The sequence below is a fragment of the Haliotis rufescens genome, unplaced genomic scaffold, assembly GCF_023055435.1.
Source record: "Haliotis rufescens isolate VD_foot unplaced genomic scaffold, xgHalRufe1.0.p SCAF_13, whole genome shotgun sequence".
Lineage (NCBI taxonomy): Eukaryota > Metazoa > Mollusca > Gastropoda > Lepetellida > Haliotidae > Haliotis > Haliotis rufescens.
Genome location: NW_025963813.1, coordinates 28,307,960 through 28,327,844, shown reverse-complemented (window position 1 = coordinate 28,327,844; position 19,885 = coordinate 28,307,960). Strand labels below are relative to the sequence as shown.

Here is a 19,885-nt window from a genome sequence, read left to right as displayed (position 1 = left end):
CTTGAATAGAAGAGTGTTGATGAATAAGTCAATGTCATGATCAGGCTGATTGGTCTGAGACAGTTTCCAGAACCGTAGATGAGATATCCGCTCACAAAGCATAAACCAGACCCTATTATTTAAACTTTCAATTTCAGCAGCAGTAGTGTCATCATATTTTCATCAGGAACTCGTACAACAAACACATTTGTGCTGACAGAAACGAGAAGGGAAATTGTATTTGACTTCGTTCCTAAAAGTAAACATTTTACCACTGACTGAATTGTAAGACCATTCTCTGGCACACAAATAAAGAGCCGATTCAGACGATGAAAATAAGCATTCTCTGCGAGTAGCTGTGAGCATAGGGTGAGTGTTCGATCGATGAGAGTCAGAGATCCGGAGTCCGTCCGAGTCTCCGAGGCTGAAGTGGAGGCATGGTATTGTGCTGTCTGCACAGGGGGGAAGAACATCGCCGCCGCAGCCACAAGCACGCATGCTGTAAATTACGTTACTTGCCTCACATGGATTGTCTTTCCTTTGAAGTTTAGTCCGCTTTGAAAGAATTAAGTGGTTAAGCATTGTGCTGGAAAGCCCTTGAATACACACCATTTTCCTCGACATAGCGCCGGTCAACTATTGAGTTTTATCATTTGGTTTTCAAGCAGCCAATGCCATCGATACCTGTGATTTGTGGTCGTCACGCACACGAAGAGATGCGCCGGTGTCGAATCGTGCCCGCACACGGTAACTCCTGGCTGTTCCGCCGGTCAATACAGTCGACGTAATTACAGGGTAACCAACATAAAACCATGACAGTGTTTGTGCGGATCAAATCACAGGGGTGTATTGATTGGACAGACACCGGCTAATGAATGAAATACCTGTGCAGACCCGACAACATCAAACGAGACACCGGATGCTTGCGACCAGGAAGGTGTCAGGATACGGAGTTTAGCTGGTTCTGAAAGTCCACGACTTTTGTATATGTTTCTCGCGGACAATGCTGCTACATTTCACTCGCACTTGTCCCGACCACTCTCATCCACCGCGGACAATGTGAACGGGAGTTTCAGGGATGCACGTGTGGGCAATCCAGTCTTACCTGTCCCTGAGTGGAAGTTAGCGTCGCAACAGTGGGGCCGTGCGTGGCCGTTCCATGTATATGGCTTTTCCCTCCTGTTCCTAACAGTGTCCCTGCTCTCTCTGGGTCTAGTGTTCAAATTCTATCAGAGGATTAGAAGATCAAAGATTGTCTTGAACACGACGTGTTTGCTGTGCCTCTCGGGACTGTTCCGGATTCTGTACTTGACCGTGGACCCGTATGGGTATTCAAGGAACTTTTCTGGAGTGATCGTTGGGGTGTTGTCGCAGATTATCTACCCTTTCCTTTGTGCCTCGTTCGGACTTATTCAGATCATGCTTTTACGAATGACCAAAGTTGATGTGGGGAGAAGCAAACTAAGAAGTTGTACGTATCTTTTTGCATCAACTTTATCCTACCTCTTCTGCATAGTATTAGCAGAAGTAATTGTGTTTTATGAAGTCAAAGCGAAACTTTTGCTCATAATTGACAGTGGTTTTTTTATTGTGTTATCCTTATATCTATGCATCAGTTTCATCTGCAACGGCTTCCGACTGTCGCAGTATGCATCTGAAACTAAAAGAGTCAGGAAGGAATTGGGCAATTTTAGCACGAGACGAATCCAGCCTGGGGTGAGAGCAAGTAAGTCGTCAAGCTCTTTACGTTTATCCCGTCCAAAACTTCGCATAACCGACGAGAACCATATGACTATAGCTATAGCTACTGACGTAGACACGACATCGTCATCGGACGAAAATGGAAACGGGACAAAAAAAGAAAGTAGGATACAAATTAAGAAATTGACTACATCTGATGGCGTGGACCCCCCGCAGGAACAGAGCGACCGGTCGGAGACGGAGGTGTTGTTATCCGAAGAGGAGACACCTCCTCAGGCAAATTCAGAATCTTCCACGGGAGTTGACGGTTTACCAATTACACACCCCCTGCAAACATTCTCCGATTTCCAGTCATTATCTGACGACGAGGAAAGCAGACGACCTATGATCCAGAGGCAGACGACAGTAAACTGTGCGTCAGACCCAGACTCGGAAGATGACCGTAAAAGGATAAGGAGTAAGCGGCCACCTGGAGCGAGTGGAACTTTGGAGAATGGTTACATGGCGGACACGGAAATAGTATTCCAATCTCCAAAGTCCAGAAGTAGGAACACAAGGGATATTCGAGACAAACAGCAGAGTAGGCCAATCTTGGAGGATTTTGACAGTACCGACCTTGAACGAAACAGCAGTACATTGTCTGTGAATTTCAGGACCAAACCATCCTCAATAAGTTTGTTGCGAATTCGACAGAGTAAGATGATTCAGAGAGCGGTCCACATTACCTATTCAATAACATTCCTATTCATGTTTGCGTGTCTATTGCAACTCTACACAGTGTTTGGAGTGTACGGAGTTCTCAATTCCTCCTTCGTTCCGGACCCATGGCCTTGGTACACGTTCCAGACGCTTTTCAGGTGAGTCCAAGTTTCATTTGAATAAAAGCGACCGAACCCTTTCCGTATTCATAAGAAATCTCTGCTAAAATCAGAGTCGATAACGATTCCGATTACATATCTGGAGCATGATTCACAATCAGTGATGATGGCAAGTAGTCGCCAAAATGTGAGCGTATCCCGCCCAATCGGTGGTAGCGTCACGAACACATGCAAAGGCACGTCAATTTTTCACTTTACAAAACATGGGAACGTATAGTACAGGTCAAAACAGGGACTGCATCGGACATGAATTTTGTCACCTATGCGTCAAATGTGGAAATGCCCTCCACGTGTTTGACATAACACTTTTTGAAAGCTGTACAGAAGCCTGACAAGGATGGAGAATTCCTTGACGTCTGAGAGGAATGTTCTGCATTCAAATGTAAACAATTCAATCAAACAACCTTCGAACAGCTTCATAAATAATTCAACAGTTTACGTATTTCAGAACGCGGCCTTAAAGGAAAGCGTTTAATAATCAATGTTATGGAGCACAAGCAAAAACGAAATAAAGAAAACAACGAAAAAATACAATTGTCATGGGATTTCTGGAAGTAACGTTTGATTGGAAATGTTATGAAGCAAGCACATTGCTAAACAAAGCAATATCCATGAAAGAACGACGCTTGTTTGATAAGGAAAGCGTAATATAAAACGGAAGCCGTGATAACGTCTTGCTTATCGCTCGCGTTATGCAATTTAAATGTAAAAAAAAACAGAAAAAGACACCATTAACAGAATGTAAATATGCATAAAACGATATAAATGCTTAAAACGTGCAAGCATCATCGCAAGTATAAAGAACCAAAGAGGCTGCCCCTGGAACACAAATTATTGGTCGATAAGCCGAACCACAGCCGTCATGTCCCACAAGAAGAAATGATTATTTCAGGTATACACTGTTTGTTGTCACGCTATAACTATCAGAATCATTTATGTTGTACATTGTTGCAGCCTTTATACAGACAAACTTAGCAAAGGCCAAACCCTTACAATCGTGATATAAACCTACTTACGTATCTAAATGCCTTTCAAAGACCCGCTACGTACATCAGTACAGTAACTACGGTTATAACGAACTCAAAGGGACCACTAATTTTAGTTCGTTATAACCGTAGTTCGGTATAAGCATACATACAGCACATGTACAACAAATGGCCGTGACTAAAAATGAGTTCGTTATATCGGTCAGTTCGTTATAAGCTTTGTTCGTCATAACCGTAGTTTACTGTGTTTTATTTTGCACCAGAAAGAAATAGATTGGCCTCAGGTTTGACACGTAAAGAATAATTGTTCACTGGATATGTCGGGTGTCCAAAAAAAAGAGTAAAGTGAGTGTGTGAGTGAGTATGGTAAGAAGGATTGTTGTTAGAAACAGATTTTTTTCTGGCACTACTTCAAGGCAGAAATATTTTACTCAAAGGGGCAGTGGGGTAGCCTAGTGGTTAAAGCGTTCGATCGTCACCCGAAGACCCGGGTTCGATTCCCGACATGGGTACAATGTGATATTGCTGAAATGTTGCTAAAAGTGGCGTATAACCATACTAACTCATCCACTACTATCAGTGTTTTATATAACATAAGGATATTCATATTTAGTGAAACGCTATAACATATGCTCTTTGAAGAATCTAAAGCATGCTACCATCGGCAAGGAATCAAAATAATTTATACAAAATGCACTGTGAAGAATCAGAACATTGCCACCATCAGCGAGGAATGCGAACAACCATATGATATAAAATTATAACGGTCGGGCAAAAGAAAATAAACACTTGAAAATTGGATTTGAACAACAAAATACATACGCTATCAAGATGTTGCTAGGCTGAATTGTTTTGAGATACTCATTGGTATGATGCATGTAATATCGCCTATGATATCCGTATCAAATATATCACTATCGATTGGTTGGTTTGTTGTTTAACGCCGCACTCAGCAATATTCCAGCTATATGACGGCGGTCTATAAATAATCGAGTCTGGACCAGACAATCCAGTGATTAATATCATGAGCATCGATCCACGCAATTGGGATCAATGACATGATCACTATCGAATAACCATTTCGTCTTTCATTTGTAACCTCAAACTAGGGGGGGATACTTTCTTTTACCCGACAGTTCGTGTACCATGTCGAGATGTATCTGGAGTATGCTACACGATACACAATGAGTCAGAGATAGTCATGCATGGGTCATGTGTATCTGAAGAGTGTAAAGTACAATAGGTGTACAATAGGTGAATTGGGGCTAACGTCGCGTCCAAGATTGTTGCACTTTTATAGCGACGTGCATGCACGTGTGTGTGTGGCTGCTTGTACTAGTCCGTATTAATGCCGATTTATAGTGCTAGCCCACTGAGATACCATGCTGCTGTTAAACATGAATACCCGATTCAGACACAGTAAACTGACTCCCGGCCGACCAGTCATTGTTTTAGACCCTTTAGGGCAACAACAAGTACCATCTTTTAACGTTTTTGTGGTATAACTCGGCCGGGGATCGAACCCCCGACCTTCCGCTCTCCGGGCGGACGCTCTACCACTAGACCACGGAGGCGGTCGTAAAGTACAACAGACTTACGAGGTGGTTCCAAAAGCCAATATCGATACACTAGCTCTAGATCTGTATTGTGTTCTGTTGGGAAATAATTGCGTGTTGTATTAATTAGTTTTACAAACCTGGAGCCGTGGTGACCCAGACATTACACTCGCCAGGGACCATAATCTATAATAAGAATAACATGATCTGTAATTACAAGTACCTAACAGATTAATCTAGTTATAAGGTGAGTTACTGAATTTTGTTAAACTCCGGTTATTGTATAACGGCGTGTCGAGTTACAGTGGGAAGAACACCCAAAGAGACGCATGTTCATGTCATAAACGTTTAACACCGAATGTCACAGAATATTTGTTTAACTCAATATTTACTGAATTACATATGTTAATTCTCTGTTAGTATATTTAGAAGAATAGTGATAGTTACTGAATATAAAGGTCATATTTGCCACCTGTTTTAATCTGGGAACCGAACTTCTCTAATACATGTCAGTCAAGCTCGTGAGTTGGTTGGTTGGTTGGCTGTTTGACGCCGCACTCAGCAATATTCCAGCTACATGACGGCGGTCTGTAAATAGTCGAATCAGGACCAGACAAGCCATTGATTAATATCATGAGCATCGATCCACGCAATTGGGATACGATGACATGCATCAACCAAGTCAGCGAGCCTGACCACCCGATCCCGTTAGTCTCTTCTTACGACAAGCATATTCGCCTTTTACGGCAAGGTTGCTGAAAACCTATATTACCCCGGATCGTCACGGGTCTAAGCTCGAGAGGGACATCGTACTGATTAGCGGAAGATGGATGATACTACCGATATAAAAAAAATCCCCATAGATGCATTCTCTTCATCGTATGCTGAACAAAAAGAGTTAGGGATATGTTTTTGTAGAGAAGACTGAGCATGCAATTTCATAAAAAATATCCTAAAAATATTTCTTTTTTCAGTGTATTGCCCCCAGTAGTGTTTGTGAAAGAACGCATATTTCCAGTTGACTTTCTCACGTAATTTCGAGACGAAGTATCAAGTTATGGTTATTTTTCTTTGCTTATTGGACAAATCCATCTACACATCCAAAAAGCAACCTGTTTGTAATCCACCTTTTACTACAACCGTACGTGATGTCATGGACAATCCAAGATGACATCTCCAAATTTTCGACAAAATACTCCGATATGACGTCGCATTAATACACTAGTAATACGTTGAAGAAATCCAGCAATAGTTAATACATCAGTAATACGTTAAAGAAATCGAGTAATACGTTAGTTAATACACCAGTAATACGCTGAAGAGCTCTAGTAATACGTTAGTTAATACACCAGTAATACGTTGAAGAACCTCAGTAATACGTTAGTTAATACAGCAGTAATACGTTGAGGAACTCCAGTAATACGTTAGGTAACACACCAGTAATACGTTGAAGAACCTAAGTAATACGTTAGTTAATACAGCAGTAATACGTTGAGGATCTCCAGTAATACGTTCGGTAACACACCAGTAATACCTTGAAGAACTCCAGTTAAACGTTAGGTAATGCACCAGTAATACGTTGAAGAACTCCAGCAATACGTTAGTTAATACACCAGTAATACGTTGAAGAACCTCAGTAATACGTTAGGTTATACAGCAGTAATACGTTGAGGAACTCCATTAATGCGTTAGGTAACACACCAGTAACATGTTGAAGAACTCCAGTAATACGTTAGTTAATACATCAGTAATACCTTGAAGAACTCCAGTAATACGTTAGTTAATACACCAGTAATACGTTGAAGAACCTCAGTAATAGATTAGTTAATACACCAGTAATACGTTGAGGAACTCCAGTAATACGTTAGCTAATACACCAGTAAAACGTTGAAGAACCTCAGTAATACGTTAGTTAATACAGCAGTAATACGTTGAGGAACTCCAGTAATACGTTCGGTAACACACCAGTAACATGTTGAAGAACTCCAGTAATACGTTGGTTAATACATCAGTAATACGTTGAGGAACTCCAGTAATACATTAGCTTAAACACCAGTAATACGTTGAAGAACCTAAGTAATACGTTAGTTAAAACACCAGCAATACGTTAAGGACCTCCAGTAATACGTTAGGTAACACACCAGTAATACCTTGAAGAACTCCAGTTATACGTTAGGTAATGCATTAGTAATACGTTGAAGAACTCCAGCAATACGTTAGTTAATACACCAGTAATACGTTGAAGAACTCCAGTTATACGTTAGGTAATGTGCCAGTAATACGTTGAAGAACTCCAGCAATACGTTAGTTAATACAGCAGTAATACGTTGAAGAAATCCAGCAATACGTTAGTTAATACACCAGTAATACGTTGAGGAACTCCAGTAATACGTTAGTTAAATGTTAGTTTAAAGTTACAACTGTCATTGGATAAGTCAAGAAAATGTGATCACTTTATTGGAATTACCTTTGGCGGTGGTATGATGTCACGTGATTGTCTGGGCCAGCACTTGATTGTCTGGTTTGTTTACAGGACACTATCGCAAGGCAGAAGTGCTGCTTTTGGGCGTCCGGCAACAGACAAACTTACCTTTGTATGCCACTGGTAGGACAGGACTTGCTTACCCTTAATCCGAACAACTTGTGTCATCGCTGATTATCAGTGATCCATTCATATACTTTTTACCTCTGTTTTGCCTTTTACGCCCAATGGAATCTGTTTAGTCGGATAATCGAGCGTTATTTTCTAGCGTTGTCGTTTTATATTTACATGCAATTGTTAATGAACCAAAGCACAATAGGTTGATGTCGACATCAGAATTCGAACCTAGGTTATTATACATGTTTCGGGCAACGAGACGTGTATTTATTTTGTTTGTTTGTTTTTGTTTTGTTTATTGTTTAACGCCGCACTCAGCAACATTCCAGCTATATGACGGCGGTCTGTAAAATAATCGAGTCTGGACCAGACAATCCAGTGATTAATATCATGAGCATCGATCCATGCAATTGGGATCGATGACTTGCATCAACCAAGTCAGCGAGCCTGACCACCCGATCCCGTTAGTCGCCTTTTACGACAAGCATAGTCACCTTTTACGGCAAGCATGGGTTGATGAAGATCTATTCTACCCCGGATCTTCACGGGTCTGTATTGATTTGATTTTATCAGGGTAGGTAGGTGCGTTTATTCACCCAGACCATTAAATGATCACAGACGCAAGGAAAAAACATGCTGATTTGGAGGACTTCAAATGATGTTACAAATTAAGCTGACGAAAATACTCTAATTTTCGCTCGGAGCTATTTTGCAGGTCGGAAAGAGTGCCAGAAACAATGACTGTTTTATTGCAGCCTCATGATTCATAGGGCATTGAAGTTGTGGAACTTGGTTACAAGGTGTGGGGATGTCTTGTGAACTGTTAACGCAGTTACGGATCTCCCTAATCTGGCGTCACCTCTAAAGGTCACTCGGGTGACAACTCACAATTTCATTACTGCACTGGCGCTCCTAAGTGACAGTCGATGTTTGGCAGCCTGCTTGGGGAGGTGAAAAGGATAGTCTGTGTTGCGTCCCTTTGCTGTGCCAGGATGTGCTTGGTGTGACATCACCATTCCCTTGCTAGTGTTTCAGCAAAGCGGTACACGTCTACGACATGCGTCTCTCTGAATTTCCACTGAGTAAACTTGTAGCCAGTTATATCAACGAAATACTTACATGGGGCGGTTTTAAACTCCATGCACTCTGACCTGATATAACAATGCCAATGATTAAATGTAATTGTCGATTCCGCATAGCGAATTGCGGCTCCTCAGATGACTGGATAACCCGGGTCCCCGTATATTATGCTCTGTTTAATTGGGGGGGGGGGGGGGGGGGGGGGGGGGGGGATGACGCCACACGCAGCAATATTCCAGCTATATGACGGCGCCAACTGAGTCGCCCCTATAACCAGTTTAGTTTGCTGGGGAGCAATTCTAACCTGACATCCACACCGGGATGGTATAGTATTTCCGATACAAAGTGATAAAACTATATGAACTCAGGGACCATAATAATTCATGTCTGTGACTAATGTGTTTTACACCAATAAGTTCAAATTTAATGTAATTTAGTCAAGTTGATGTCTGCCTGCTTCATACCTAATATGAGGTGGACAGAAATCAATTTTACTAAAATACATGATCACCCTATCTGAAGCAGGCCATATGAGTGAGTGAGTGAGTTGGGTTTAACGCCGCTTTTAACAGTATTCCAGTTATATCGCGGCGTGTCAGCATAATGTGGGAGGAAAGCCCGAAGTGATGCAGGTCTCAGACGTTTACCACTTCAGTGAAACCCACGAGTACGGGTATGGTGCTGACAAACCTAGAAACATAATCGGGGCGAACTGGGATTCGAACCCACAATCATAGGTTTCTGGCGTGCCCAAGGGACGCAACTCTGCACAGCGAATCGCGGCGGCTTAGAAGATTGGGCCACCCGTGGCCCCCTACAGGCCATATGACAAAGGACCTGAAAATATTAGCTTATATATAACAGCTTCGCGATAACGCAAAGAACGAATGAAGAACGAAGCGTGGCTTATTTCACGATAAAAAAATGTTCTATTGTGACGTCATTTCTGGAGATTCGAATATGCGCACGCATTTTGATGACGTCGTAAATTATACGTTGTTTTTTGGAGGAAAATGTCTAGTTAGTTGTTCCCTATAGATGTGTCTGGGTGACGCAGATGAAGGCAGTGGCCGAACGATCACACCCAAAAGATGCCGAAATATGACAATTGGATGAGAAAAGGCACAAATAATCGACGTGAGGATTGTGAGAATATCCGGGAAGTACCAAACTTTACCCACCTGTTCGTAAAATGAACTTGTCCGACATTTCCAAGGTCGATTTTTATACAGGGAGTCTTACATGTTTGGATCTGTGCTGTGTCACTGTAAACCTCATAAATTCGGTCCAATTTACCAGGGAAAACATATCGAGTTTTCAGTAGTTTGAGACATGCGGGGTGCTGATATGAGACAAGAAGGGCGTAACCCGAACCATATGTACACACAAGTTAACGTAAGTGAGTGAGTGAGTGAGTGAGTGAGTGAGTGAGTGTGGTTTTACGGTTTTAGCAATATTCCAGCAATATCACGGCTTCCCATGTCGGGAATCGAACCCGGGTTTTCGGCGTGACGAGCGGACGTTTTAACCACTAGGCTACAAGACCACCCCATACATAAGTAAATTCATTCGAGCTAACGAGGTTGAACAGATCATCAATAAAAGTTCTATGGTGGACATGCGGAGGTCATTTCCAAATTTGACGCAGTAACAAACATGTTGTCTGGTGCGATTTCCAATTTTGACTTTTATCATGTTTGTTAGAATGAACACTTGCCTTGCCTTTGCATGTGTTTGTAAATGGTGCCATGATACGCTTACCTTTTCGCGAACACCTGATAGCGGCTCATTGACACATGATCATTATATAATCGGAATCGTGTAATGGACTCTGCTTTCAGCAGATATTTCTCATCATTGTGGAATGGGTTATGTCGATATTCGTTTTCTGAATATGACAAAGAGACAGCTGGTCTTTAATTGTTGCATCAGACTGACAGTAAGATGAAAACGTCGTTTAATCCATGTCATTACACGTGCAACTCAGGTCAATACTGTGGCATGTGTGTCGTCCTCGGTCTCACCAAATTGATATTAGCGCAATACAAGTGATCTCAGAGATGGCGCTTACTGACTAATTCGGCGGCAATTGAGACAGTAATTAGAGAAAGGGCAACACGACGTGGCTACGTTGGAAGTTGTGCTGGAGATGGCCTGAAGAGCGATGGGTCGCCCAATGGCTAAGCGCATGTCTGATCATGGATTTAATCTACATATCGGAAAAAGAGAGCTATCTAACATGCGGACAGAGGGCTGAATAGCGGTCAGCCGTATCGATCAGAGGTCCACACTGACTGGACACGTTAGTGTGGACATATTGATGTCATATCGCGTGGGCGGAAATTTGGACAACGAGAAGTGCTACATTATCTCCCTTATCAATACAGGATTGCTTTGGGTCAGTGGTTCATGAATACGATGTAGTAAACTGCCGGGCAAAAGATGTATACACTTTAAAATTGAATTTGACGAACACATTGCAAACGACATTAAAACTTTACATCAAAACTCTGCAAGATTAAGGTCCAAAACACAACTGTGATGCCCGGATCAAATACACCATCAAATAATCATTTCCTGTTTGTTTCATTTTGAGACACCATCCCACATAGGTGTATACTTTCTTTTACCCGGTAGTGTATTCAACTTTGGATAGTAGTTTATACTATTGGCCTAAATAAATGCTTATTCATTTCTTAGTTTGGTGGGTCGTATCATTACAAGAATATAACTATCAAATGTTTAGTTGTACGTCATAGGGTTTGTGTTTCCATATTTGCCGGGGAGTATTGTCACCGTGGCGTATGGGTTATTTATTTATGTAAAAATGTCTATTTCAAACAGAACGTTGATAAATGTAAATATCCATACATAGGTTTTAGTGACACTTTAATGTAAATCACTTGGAAACATGTGTCAGTCATTACAAAAACAGTCATAAAACGATAACTACAGAAAACCTTAAATGGATAGAAATACGTAATGGTTGATTAATAGGTATAAAATTACGCTTATTGATTAATATACGTGACAGATGGTGACATCAATGAGTATACCCGCAAACAGGAAATTGCATAATGATATAATGACACAGGTGGTACGGTATGTCCTTCGTCCTCATCGTTTCGCTGAGAAACAACGGCAAATGTTCGCCGAGCTCAGATCTAAGCAGACAAAATATACGACGTCTAATTGATTACAACGTAAAATAGCTGTAGAGTGGGTGGGTGGGTGAGTGAGTGAGTGAGTGAATAAATATTGCTTAACTCCGCATCAACAATCTCCGCTTTTCGCGGCAAAAGTATCAGTATATGTTAAGTAAAAGTATAAAACCTCGACGAGATTCAGCGATCCAAATATATATTATTTTTCATCTCTATTTTGCCTTTTATGACCTGTAGAATCTGTTTCGGCAGATAATCGAGACTGATTATTCTCTGGTGTTGACTTTTTGAATTTATTTTTTACGATTGTAAATTCGGAGAAAAGTGAGGCAAGGAAAAGGAAGACCGGATTCGAAGCCCGATATCATATTCCTGAGGCTATCTTCTCGACAGGACTGGTTAGTAAATTGTAGTAGTAGTTAGTAAAGATGAGGTTTATATAACGTAATCATAACCTATTTCGGCTTAGTTAAGTTTATTGTAAAGTTAGGCATATGTGCATGTTATCACACTGTTTGGAAGATCTATTTCAGCTTCGGTACAATTTGTTATAACGTTTGTAAAGATGAACTGAGGTACCGGTTTATATTGCGTTTCCAAGTACCGGTTATTGTTGCGTTTGTAAAGACCAACTTCAGCTGAGGTATCGGTTGATATTGAGTTTGTAAGACCTCTTCAGCTAAGGTACCGGTTTATTTTGCGTTTGCAAAGATCAACTTCAGCTAAGATACCGGTTTATATTGCGTTTGTAAAGATCAACTTCAGCTAAGATACCGGTTTATATTGCGTTTTCAAAGACCAACTACGGCTGAAGTACCTGTTATTATTACGTTTGTAAAGACTGAACTGTTTTGTTTGCTTGACATCTGGATCTTTGATAAAAGAAATAATTTGTAAAAAAACTAAATTATTCGGCTCCTTTTTTTACGTGTTTTTAAGCAGCGAACTAAAGTTCCAAGTCATATTACGAATACAATAGATCTGAAAACAACAGAGACGGTTTTTAAATTATCATTAAGCAAACATTATTTGGGCATCTGGTTTCGTCGCATAAGAAACGAAAATTGCATTTCACAGATGCTTGGTTACGTTACAGAAGCATGGCTCTGCCCGCCTTAATATCGATGCGAAGAGCTTTTATTCAATATTGCCTCCTCCCTTCTTCATAACGAGATACAATTGCGCTGACTCAGCGATTAAGAAATTATTTAAAAATACATAAAAGAAAAACGCACACAATCAATGTCTGTGTTGTTAGTTGTGCTAGCTCGACCCGCGCGTAAGGGGCCATGTGACGGAACCTATCCCTGTACTGGCTGTTAAATTAATGATTAACATCAAAGAAAATCTATGGAAATAGCGTTCAGTTACCTACCAATTGAATTACGCTCTAATGGACAGTTAAGTCCCGTATTATAATCAATATCTTCACTTCCCCAGAGCTAATGCTTTGTCTGTAGGCAGTGTCTCCATCGACTCAACTTTCTTCATAACACGTCCAAAATTCATATCTTAAACCAAGTATTGATTCTGCACCTATTGTTAAAAAACATGTTCATTAGATATCTCATTAAGATTTTCCGACCCAATGATCAAACGGAGTCAGTTTCGGTTTTGACTATCATGGATCTAATAGCTGATTTCCTTCCAATTCAAGATCAGTGATCAAACGTGGCGCATTTACATTGAACGTTAGTAACCACTTCCCTTCTCGTCTCCAATGCCATCCCCTCCGTTGTTGAAGAGGAGACATCAAGCGCGGTAGGGTTGACAGCCGTTATTTCCTATGCAAAGCTCAAATCCAAAGATTATATCCTGGCAATTTAACCGTCAATAGCCAACTGTGTTTCCCCTAAGGCCTGATCCATATTCGTTCGCAAGACGTGTTTTATCAAATGAATGAAGAAGCTGAGAGATCCACTTCCTGAAACTTTATCGGAAACAGTTAAAACAGTATTCGGTCGAAAGGGTTTACATATAATACACCAAAACTCAGTTTTAATATTGACAGTGGATGGTAGAATAGTGATATACATTGCAGAGGAGACCCATGAAAGAGACATTGACGCCTTCAGATGGGTATCGGCTAGAAATAATACAATTACTGCCTGTTGTGACAGAAATGATAAGTTGCCATTTTCCCATCGATTTTTTGTAAAATAACAAAGGCGATGTTTACAGCGGACATATGCTGGGAGTGATGCAACTCAAGAGAATTGGCAGAGATGTTTCAATGTGCTACTAAATTGTAGATAAATACTTGATGAGCCTTCGACAATCGTAGCCTTCATAGGTTGAGGACAAGAGTCACTTCAGAAGGTGTGATTCAGTGAGCGTGTGGCTGAAAGCGTTTTCTGCCGTATTCAGAAAGCGCATTGTACAGTCAATGCACCGGCCTGCAATCGCAAACGCCCCTTGACCAAAGAAAGCTGCGGTTCATGTCGAAAGGGCCCAGGGTCTGTCGGGGTACAATAGAATACAACATGGGCCAGGATTTGTATTTTTCTCATGCACTATCAATACTAGATCAATCGATACACATGGTCATTTGGCATATATCTCACATGTTTTTTCCTCAAGGTTCAACTTCAACGCCACTTCCTTAGAACATCCAGTTAAAATTACTATATGATATTTCAGATATATAAAGTAATTATTTCCCAGGTTTGAAATATAATTTCATGAATGATGGTGTGAAAAGCAATTGATCTTATTACAACGAACCTTATAGTGAAAGTTGTATGTCTGCATTTGTATCATTGGCACTGGATGGGAACTGATTGATTGCTGACAACTTTCGATGCAACTTCAGTAAACTACGGTTATAACGAACACGCTTATAACGAACTGACAGATATAACGAACTTATATTTTAGTCCTGGCCATTTGTTGTACATATGCTGTATATAGGCTTATAACGAACTACGGTTATAACGAACTAAAAATAGGGGTCCCTTTGAGTTCGTTATAACCGTAGTTTACTGTAGTTAGTATTTACGTATTACATCTAATTGGTGGGCGGTGGTGTAACCTGGTGGTTCAAGCATTCGTTCGTCACGCCGAAGGCCCGGGTGCGATTACCCTCATGGGAACAATGTTTGAAGACCATTGCTGAAATACTGAGTAAAGCGGAGTAAAGCCTTACTCATTCATCCAAATTGAGGTACTTTCTAATTTTCACATTCATTGAATAGAAATGTGTACCTGTATGTTCCTGTGTTTATTCAGGAGAACACTTGACTTGCCTTTGCATGTTTGTGACGGGAGCAGGATACGCTCACCTTTTCGCGAACACCCGGTGTCCTCACTATTTCATAGTCATTCATAAACACATTCTCACAATGAAGTGAGAATCGTACAATGGACTCTGCTCTCAGCAACCATTTCTTATGACGATGGTAAAGGCTTTGTCGATCTTTTAATATACTTATAAGTACAACAAAAACATGAAACAATGAAAAGCATGAAACATGCTTCTTTTCACACATTACAAATTATGGTCACCACGTGCAATTCCGAATACAATACTTTACAAAGAACAACAACAAATTCTTTATAATATTTATGGTAAATATATGTTAAGAATTATATCACAGGATCTGTTTTAGTGAGGCCTTGTCCTGGCTGCAGTAGCCATCTTGACGATTGTTGATAAGTGACAACCATGGCAAATATAATTGCTGGAGATCATTTATTTAAACGTGTCACAATCATAAATTATGGATACTTTAGTCTGTTGTTCATAAACGCAATACTTTGCCAAAACAAACCCGCGGATAGCTGGGAACTGCTTCCATCCACCGTAAGTGATCCCGATCTAAAAGAGAACATCTTAAATACAGATCTCAAATCGAAAATCAATTTCTCTTGCCCCCTCTTATGCATGTGACAGATTTACAGCTGTTACAAGAACCGGTTATTGTATGTTTTATAAGGGTTTATTACCCCAAGGTCAAACGCTCCAATACGTCCTCGTTGATGTATTGCGAACCGACTCAAACAATACCTTTAATTTCCGTTCATTAAATATTGATGCATATTTGTCTTCCAAACTTCTAAGCTGCGGAGATGTCAGGGATTTCTGGTTGGTCTTTGGGCCGCGTTAGCAGGGGAAATAATTACCACAGTGAAACATTTTTTACGTGTATGTCAATTTGAATATGCCCCGTTATGGAATCATGTATGGCCGAGCTGGGACCTGTTATTTCACGGTTACCATACATGGCTGGTATGAATAAATGAGATATCCCATGTGTTTCAGTGACAGGTTATGGAATGGATTAATCTGTTTCTCCCTGATAATAACAAATGATATTGTAATGTTGCTTGTAAGAGAGGCACATACAAGCGTTCCATTCGGTTAACCGCTGTCAGAACATGTTGCCATGGAGATGAAGTATGAGTATACACGGGTGTGTACTCTCTTTAATACACTTTATAATTTACGGATTAATGTTCAAAGAGGTTGTTTGAAAGCAATTATTGTAGGTACAAAGGAATACGGAACACGTGATTCAAAGTAGTTCGATAAAATGTCGACTGCTTACAATACAAAGTATACTGAAAAGTAACTGTCATCATTTTGACATTATTATATTGAGGTTTTAAGAAGCACAAACTGAATTACATTTCTTTGAACAAAGTGTACCTCATTTTCATATTTCGACAAAAAAGTATTAACAAATTAAAATTATTGTAAACAATGCGAAAGTTCTGTAAGGTGAAATGTCATGTATCTTGCCCCTTTCTGTATAAACCACTGTTTGAAAGGGAAAGAACATTTGGGATGTGGCTGTGCCATTGACCCCAATACGCATTACATAAAAGCGACAAAACATTCCATAACCTCTAATCTCTAACAAAAACAAATAGTGAAAGTCGATTGTAAGATTCCGACTATTTCATACGCATGATAAACTATTGATATCAGGTGTTCGCGACCAGGTGAGCTAAGGCTGTCCTACCGGTGGTACCATGACAAACACATGCAAGGGCAAGTCAATTGTTCATCTGAAAAAAACTGGCAGATATCTTACCGGTCAAAACTAGGAATTGCCTTGGACATAATTTCTGTCACAGGTGCGTCAAATTTGTGAACATCCAACAATGTCTACCATAAAACATTTTGAAAGCTTTGCAGAAGCGTTGGATGCTGTAACCATGATCAAACAACTATTGAGCAAGGATCATATGATGTTCGTTGAAATCGTCGCAGAAAGAGCATGCTCAATTGTACCTCAAATGTTGTATGATGTAGACACCAAAGGCTTGAGCTGCTGGCAGATAAAGGTTAGGCTGACTATTGGAAAGTTAAAGTCACCCCTTTGTCTCTTGTCTTGTGAAGAGTGAGTGAGTGAGTGAGTTGGGTTTAACGCCGCTTTTGACAGTATTCCAGTTATATCACGGCGTGTCAGCTTAATGTGGGAGAAAAGCCCGAAGTGATTCAGGTCTAAGACGTGTACCACTTCGGTGAAACCCACGAGCACGGGTATGGTGCTGACAAACCTAGAAACATAATTGGGGCGAACCCGGATTCGAGCCCACAATCATAGGTTTCTGGCGTGCCCAAGGGACGCAACTCTGCACAGCGAATCGCGGCGCCTTAGACGACTGGGCCACCCGTGCCCGCCTCTTGTGAAGAGTCTCTTTATCTGCCTTTATGCATATAAATAAACATGAAATAGGTGCGACGGTTGTACAGGTCTCCTTTATTTCTAATTCAGGTGGGTAAATCAGTGGAAGGGAACTGACTCTTTGACCATAATTGCAAATAAGTATCAGATCATGGATATACCTGAAGCTTAAGTTAAACTTCTTTGCCAAATTCCATATGTTAATTTTGCCAATCCCAACAGAACTTCCGATTCATATGCATAAAGAAACAGATCAGCCAGAATAAGGGTACATTTGGTGGCCATGGGATTCCTTCTTCTAGCAGACCGTCTCCGTGGTCGAGTAGCAGAGCGTCCGCCCGGAGAGTGGAAGGTCCAGGGTTCGATTGCCGGCCGCGTCATACCAAAAGACGTTAAAAGATGGTACTTGTTGTTTCCCTGTCTGGCGCTCAGCATTAAGGTGCTAAAACAAGGACTGGTCGGCTCGGAGTCTGTGTTTGTACTGTGTCTGAGTGGGGTATTCATGTTAAACTGCGGCATGGTACCTTAGTGAGCTAGCACTATAAATTGACATCAGTCCGGACTAGTACAAGCAGCCACAGCCACACACACACACACACACACACACACACACACACGCACGTGCATGCATGCACGTGCAATAATCGTTAAACCCAATGTCACCTCATCTCACCTACTTCTAGTCTAAATGCCTCCCCCCAAATTGCACATCGATGTCATCAATGAGAATGTCCAGAATATTATTTTCATATTCATATAATTTTCTCAGTATAGTTGAGATGATATTTGGGTTCATGTTTACACATAAACGACACCAAGATACCCCTGTATGTCTTCTAAACAAGTAATTAATGCCCTGCTTTGCTGAAATGAATTTGCCAAGGCTCGCTTTTAAGGAAATAAATAAGGTGTTCTTTTCTTGCCTTGTCCAAAGAATGTAGTTCTTTATATTTATTTGTTTAACAAAATAAGAACATGTTGATGGTGGAAAACATGATAGACTTCCGGAACATTCAAGAAAATGCTCATCTCAAACCAAAATCCCCTCCCTCATCCTTGAAAATCAAACGGTTTCTCCAAGAGTATTGGCTTCTCTCGTCTTGCGGGACATGTGGGGATACACAAGGTTATACGAACACCAAGACTAACATTTAATCCCAGGAATAAAGTTATCTTATTTAAAAATATATATCTCCAAAATATAAAAATACAAATTCTATTACTCCCAGAACAATGCCTAGAGCTGAGGTAATTTGCCAAATCATCCTTGACTTTGTTGGATTCGGTTTTTTAATTTGTCCTGTTGGGTTTTGGAGACAGACTGACGAACATCCACTACAACCTTACATGAACTGTTCTTAGACGAGAGGGGGCACGGGTGGCCCAGTCGTCTAAGGCGCCGCGATTCGCTGTGCAGAGTTGCGTCCCTTGGGGACGCCAGAAACCTATGATTGTGGGTACGAATCCCGGTTCGCCCCGATTATGTTTCTAGGTTTGTCAGCACCATACCCGTGCTCGTGGGTTTCACTGAAGTGGTAAACGTCTGAGACCTGCATCACTTTGGGCTTTCCTCCCACATTAAGTTGACACGCCGCGATATAACTGGAATACTGTTAAAAGCGGCGTTAAACCCAACTCACTCACTTCAGACAAGAGTTATGTTACATGTGGACACGTGATTGGTTTATTGCTGCAGATCCTATTGATATCAGCGTTAAATACCTATCTAGTCATGGCACTTACTCCTCACAATGCCATCCGTTAATGATGGTATCTTTGACATTTGAATTATCGAATGAAATGTATTTAATGTGTGAAAATCCAGACATTTCATTTTAAAGCACTCTATGGGACAATGTAGACTTGACGTAATAAGAGTATTTAAATTAAGAACTATCAGATAAAATGAATATGTCGGAAAATCCAGACATTTTATTACAATGCAGCCTTCGCGACAATGTAGGTTTGACATAATGGGATCGACATGGCGTAGCGTAACATGGATACATATTAACGTCCCATACACACACGACCGGCACAGCATGGCGGAGAAGTGTTCTGGGAAAAGATGACAATAGTTGTTTTGTTCACTAATGGAATTAGCGATGTGTGACGAAGTTGTGAGGTGAATTGTGACATGCAAGAAGCTTGTGTCGTGATTATATTTGTCCCTAATTCCCGTTTCCCCGGAAACCTCTTGATAGTTTATTTGATCCCTGCTGTAATGAGCCGAGGCATGTTTGCATGTTTATTCATGTTTAGCGCTGTTTTTTCTGTAAAGGTTATATGCGTTCTGAGTGTGCGTGTTT

At 40.8% G+C, this 19,885-nt stretch overlaps 1 protein-coding gene across 1 annotated transcript in view; it reads left to right on the top strand.

Moving 5' to 3' along the window:
- The first annotated feature begins 311 nt into the window (after positions 1 to 311).
- LOC124118295 overlaps positions 312 to 19,885 on the top strand; it is a 53,759-nt gene continuing 34,185 nt past the window's right edge. The window contains exon 1 of the mRNA XM_046480407.2: positions 312 to 2,537. Coding sequence (XP_046336363.2) covers positions 967 to 2,537 — 1,571 coding nt within the window. The 5' untranslated portion in view covers positions 312 to 966. The remainder of the gene's footprint in view (positions 2,538 to 19,885) is intronic.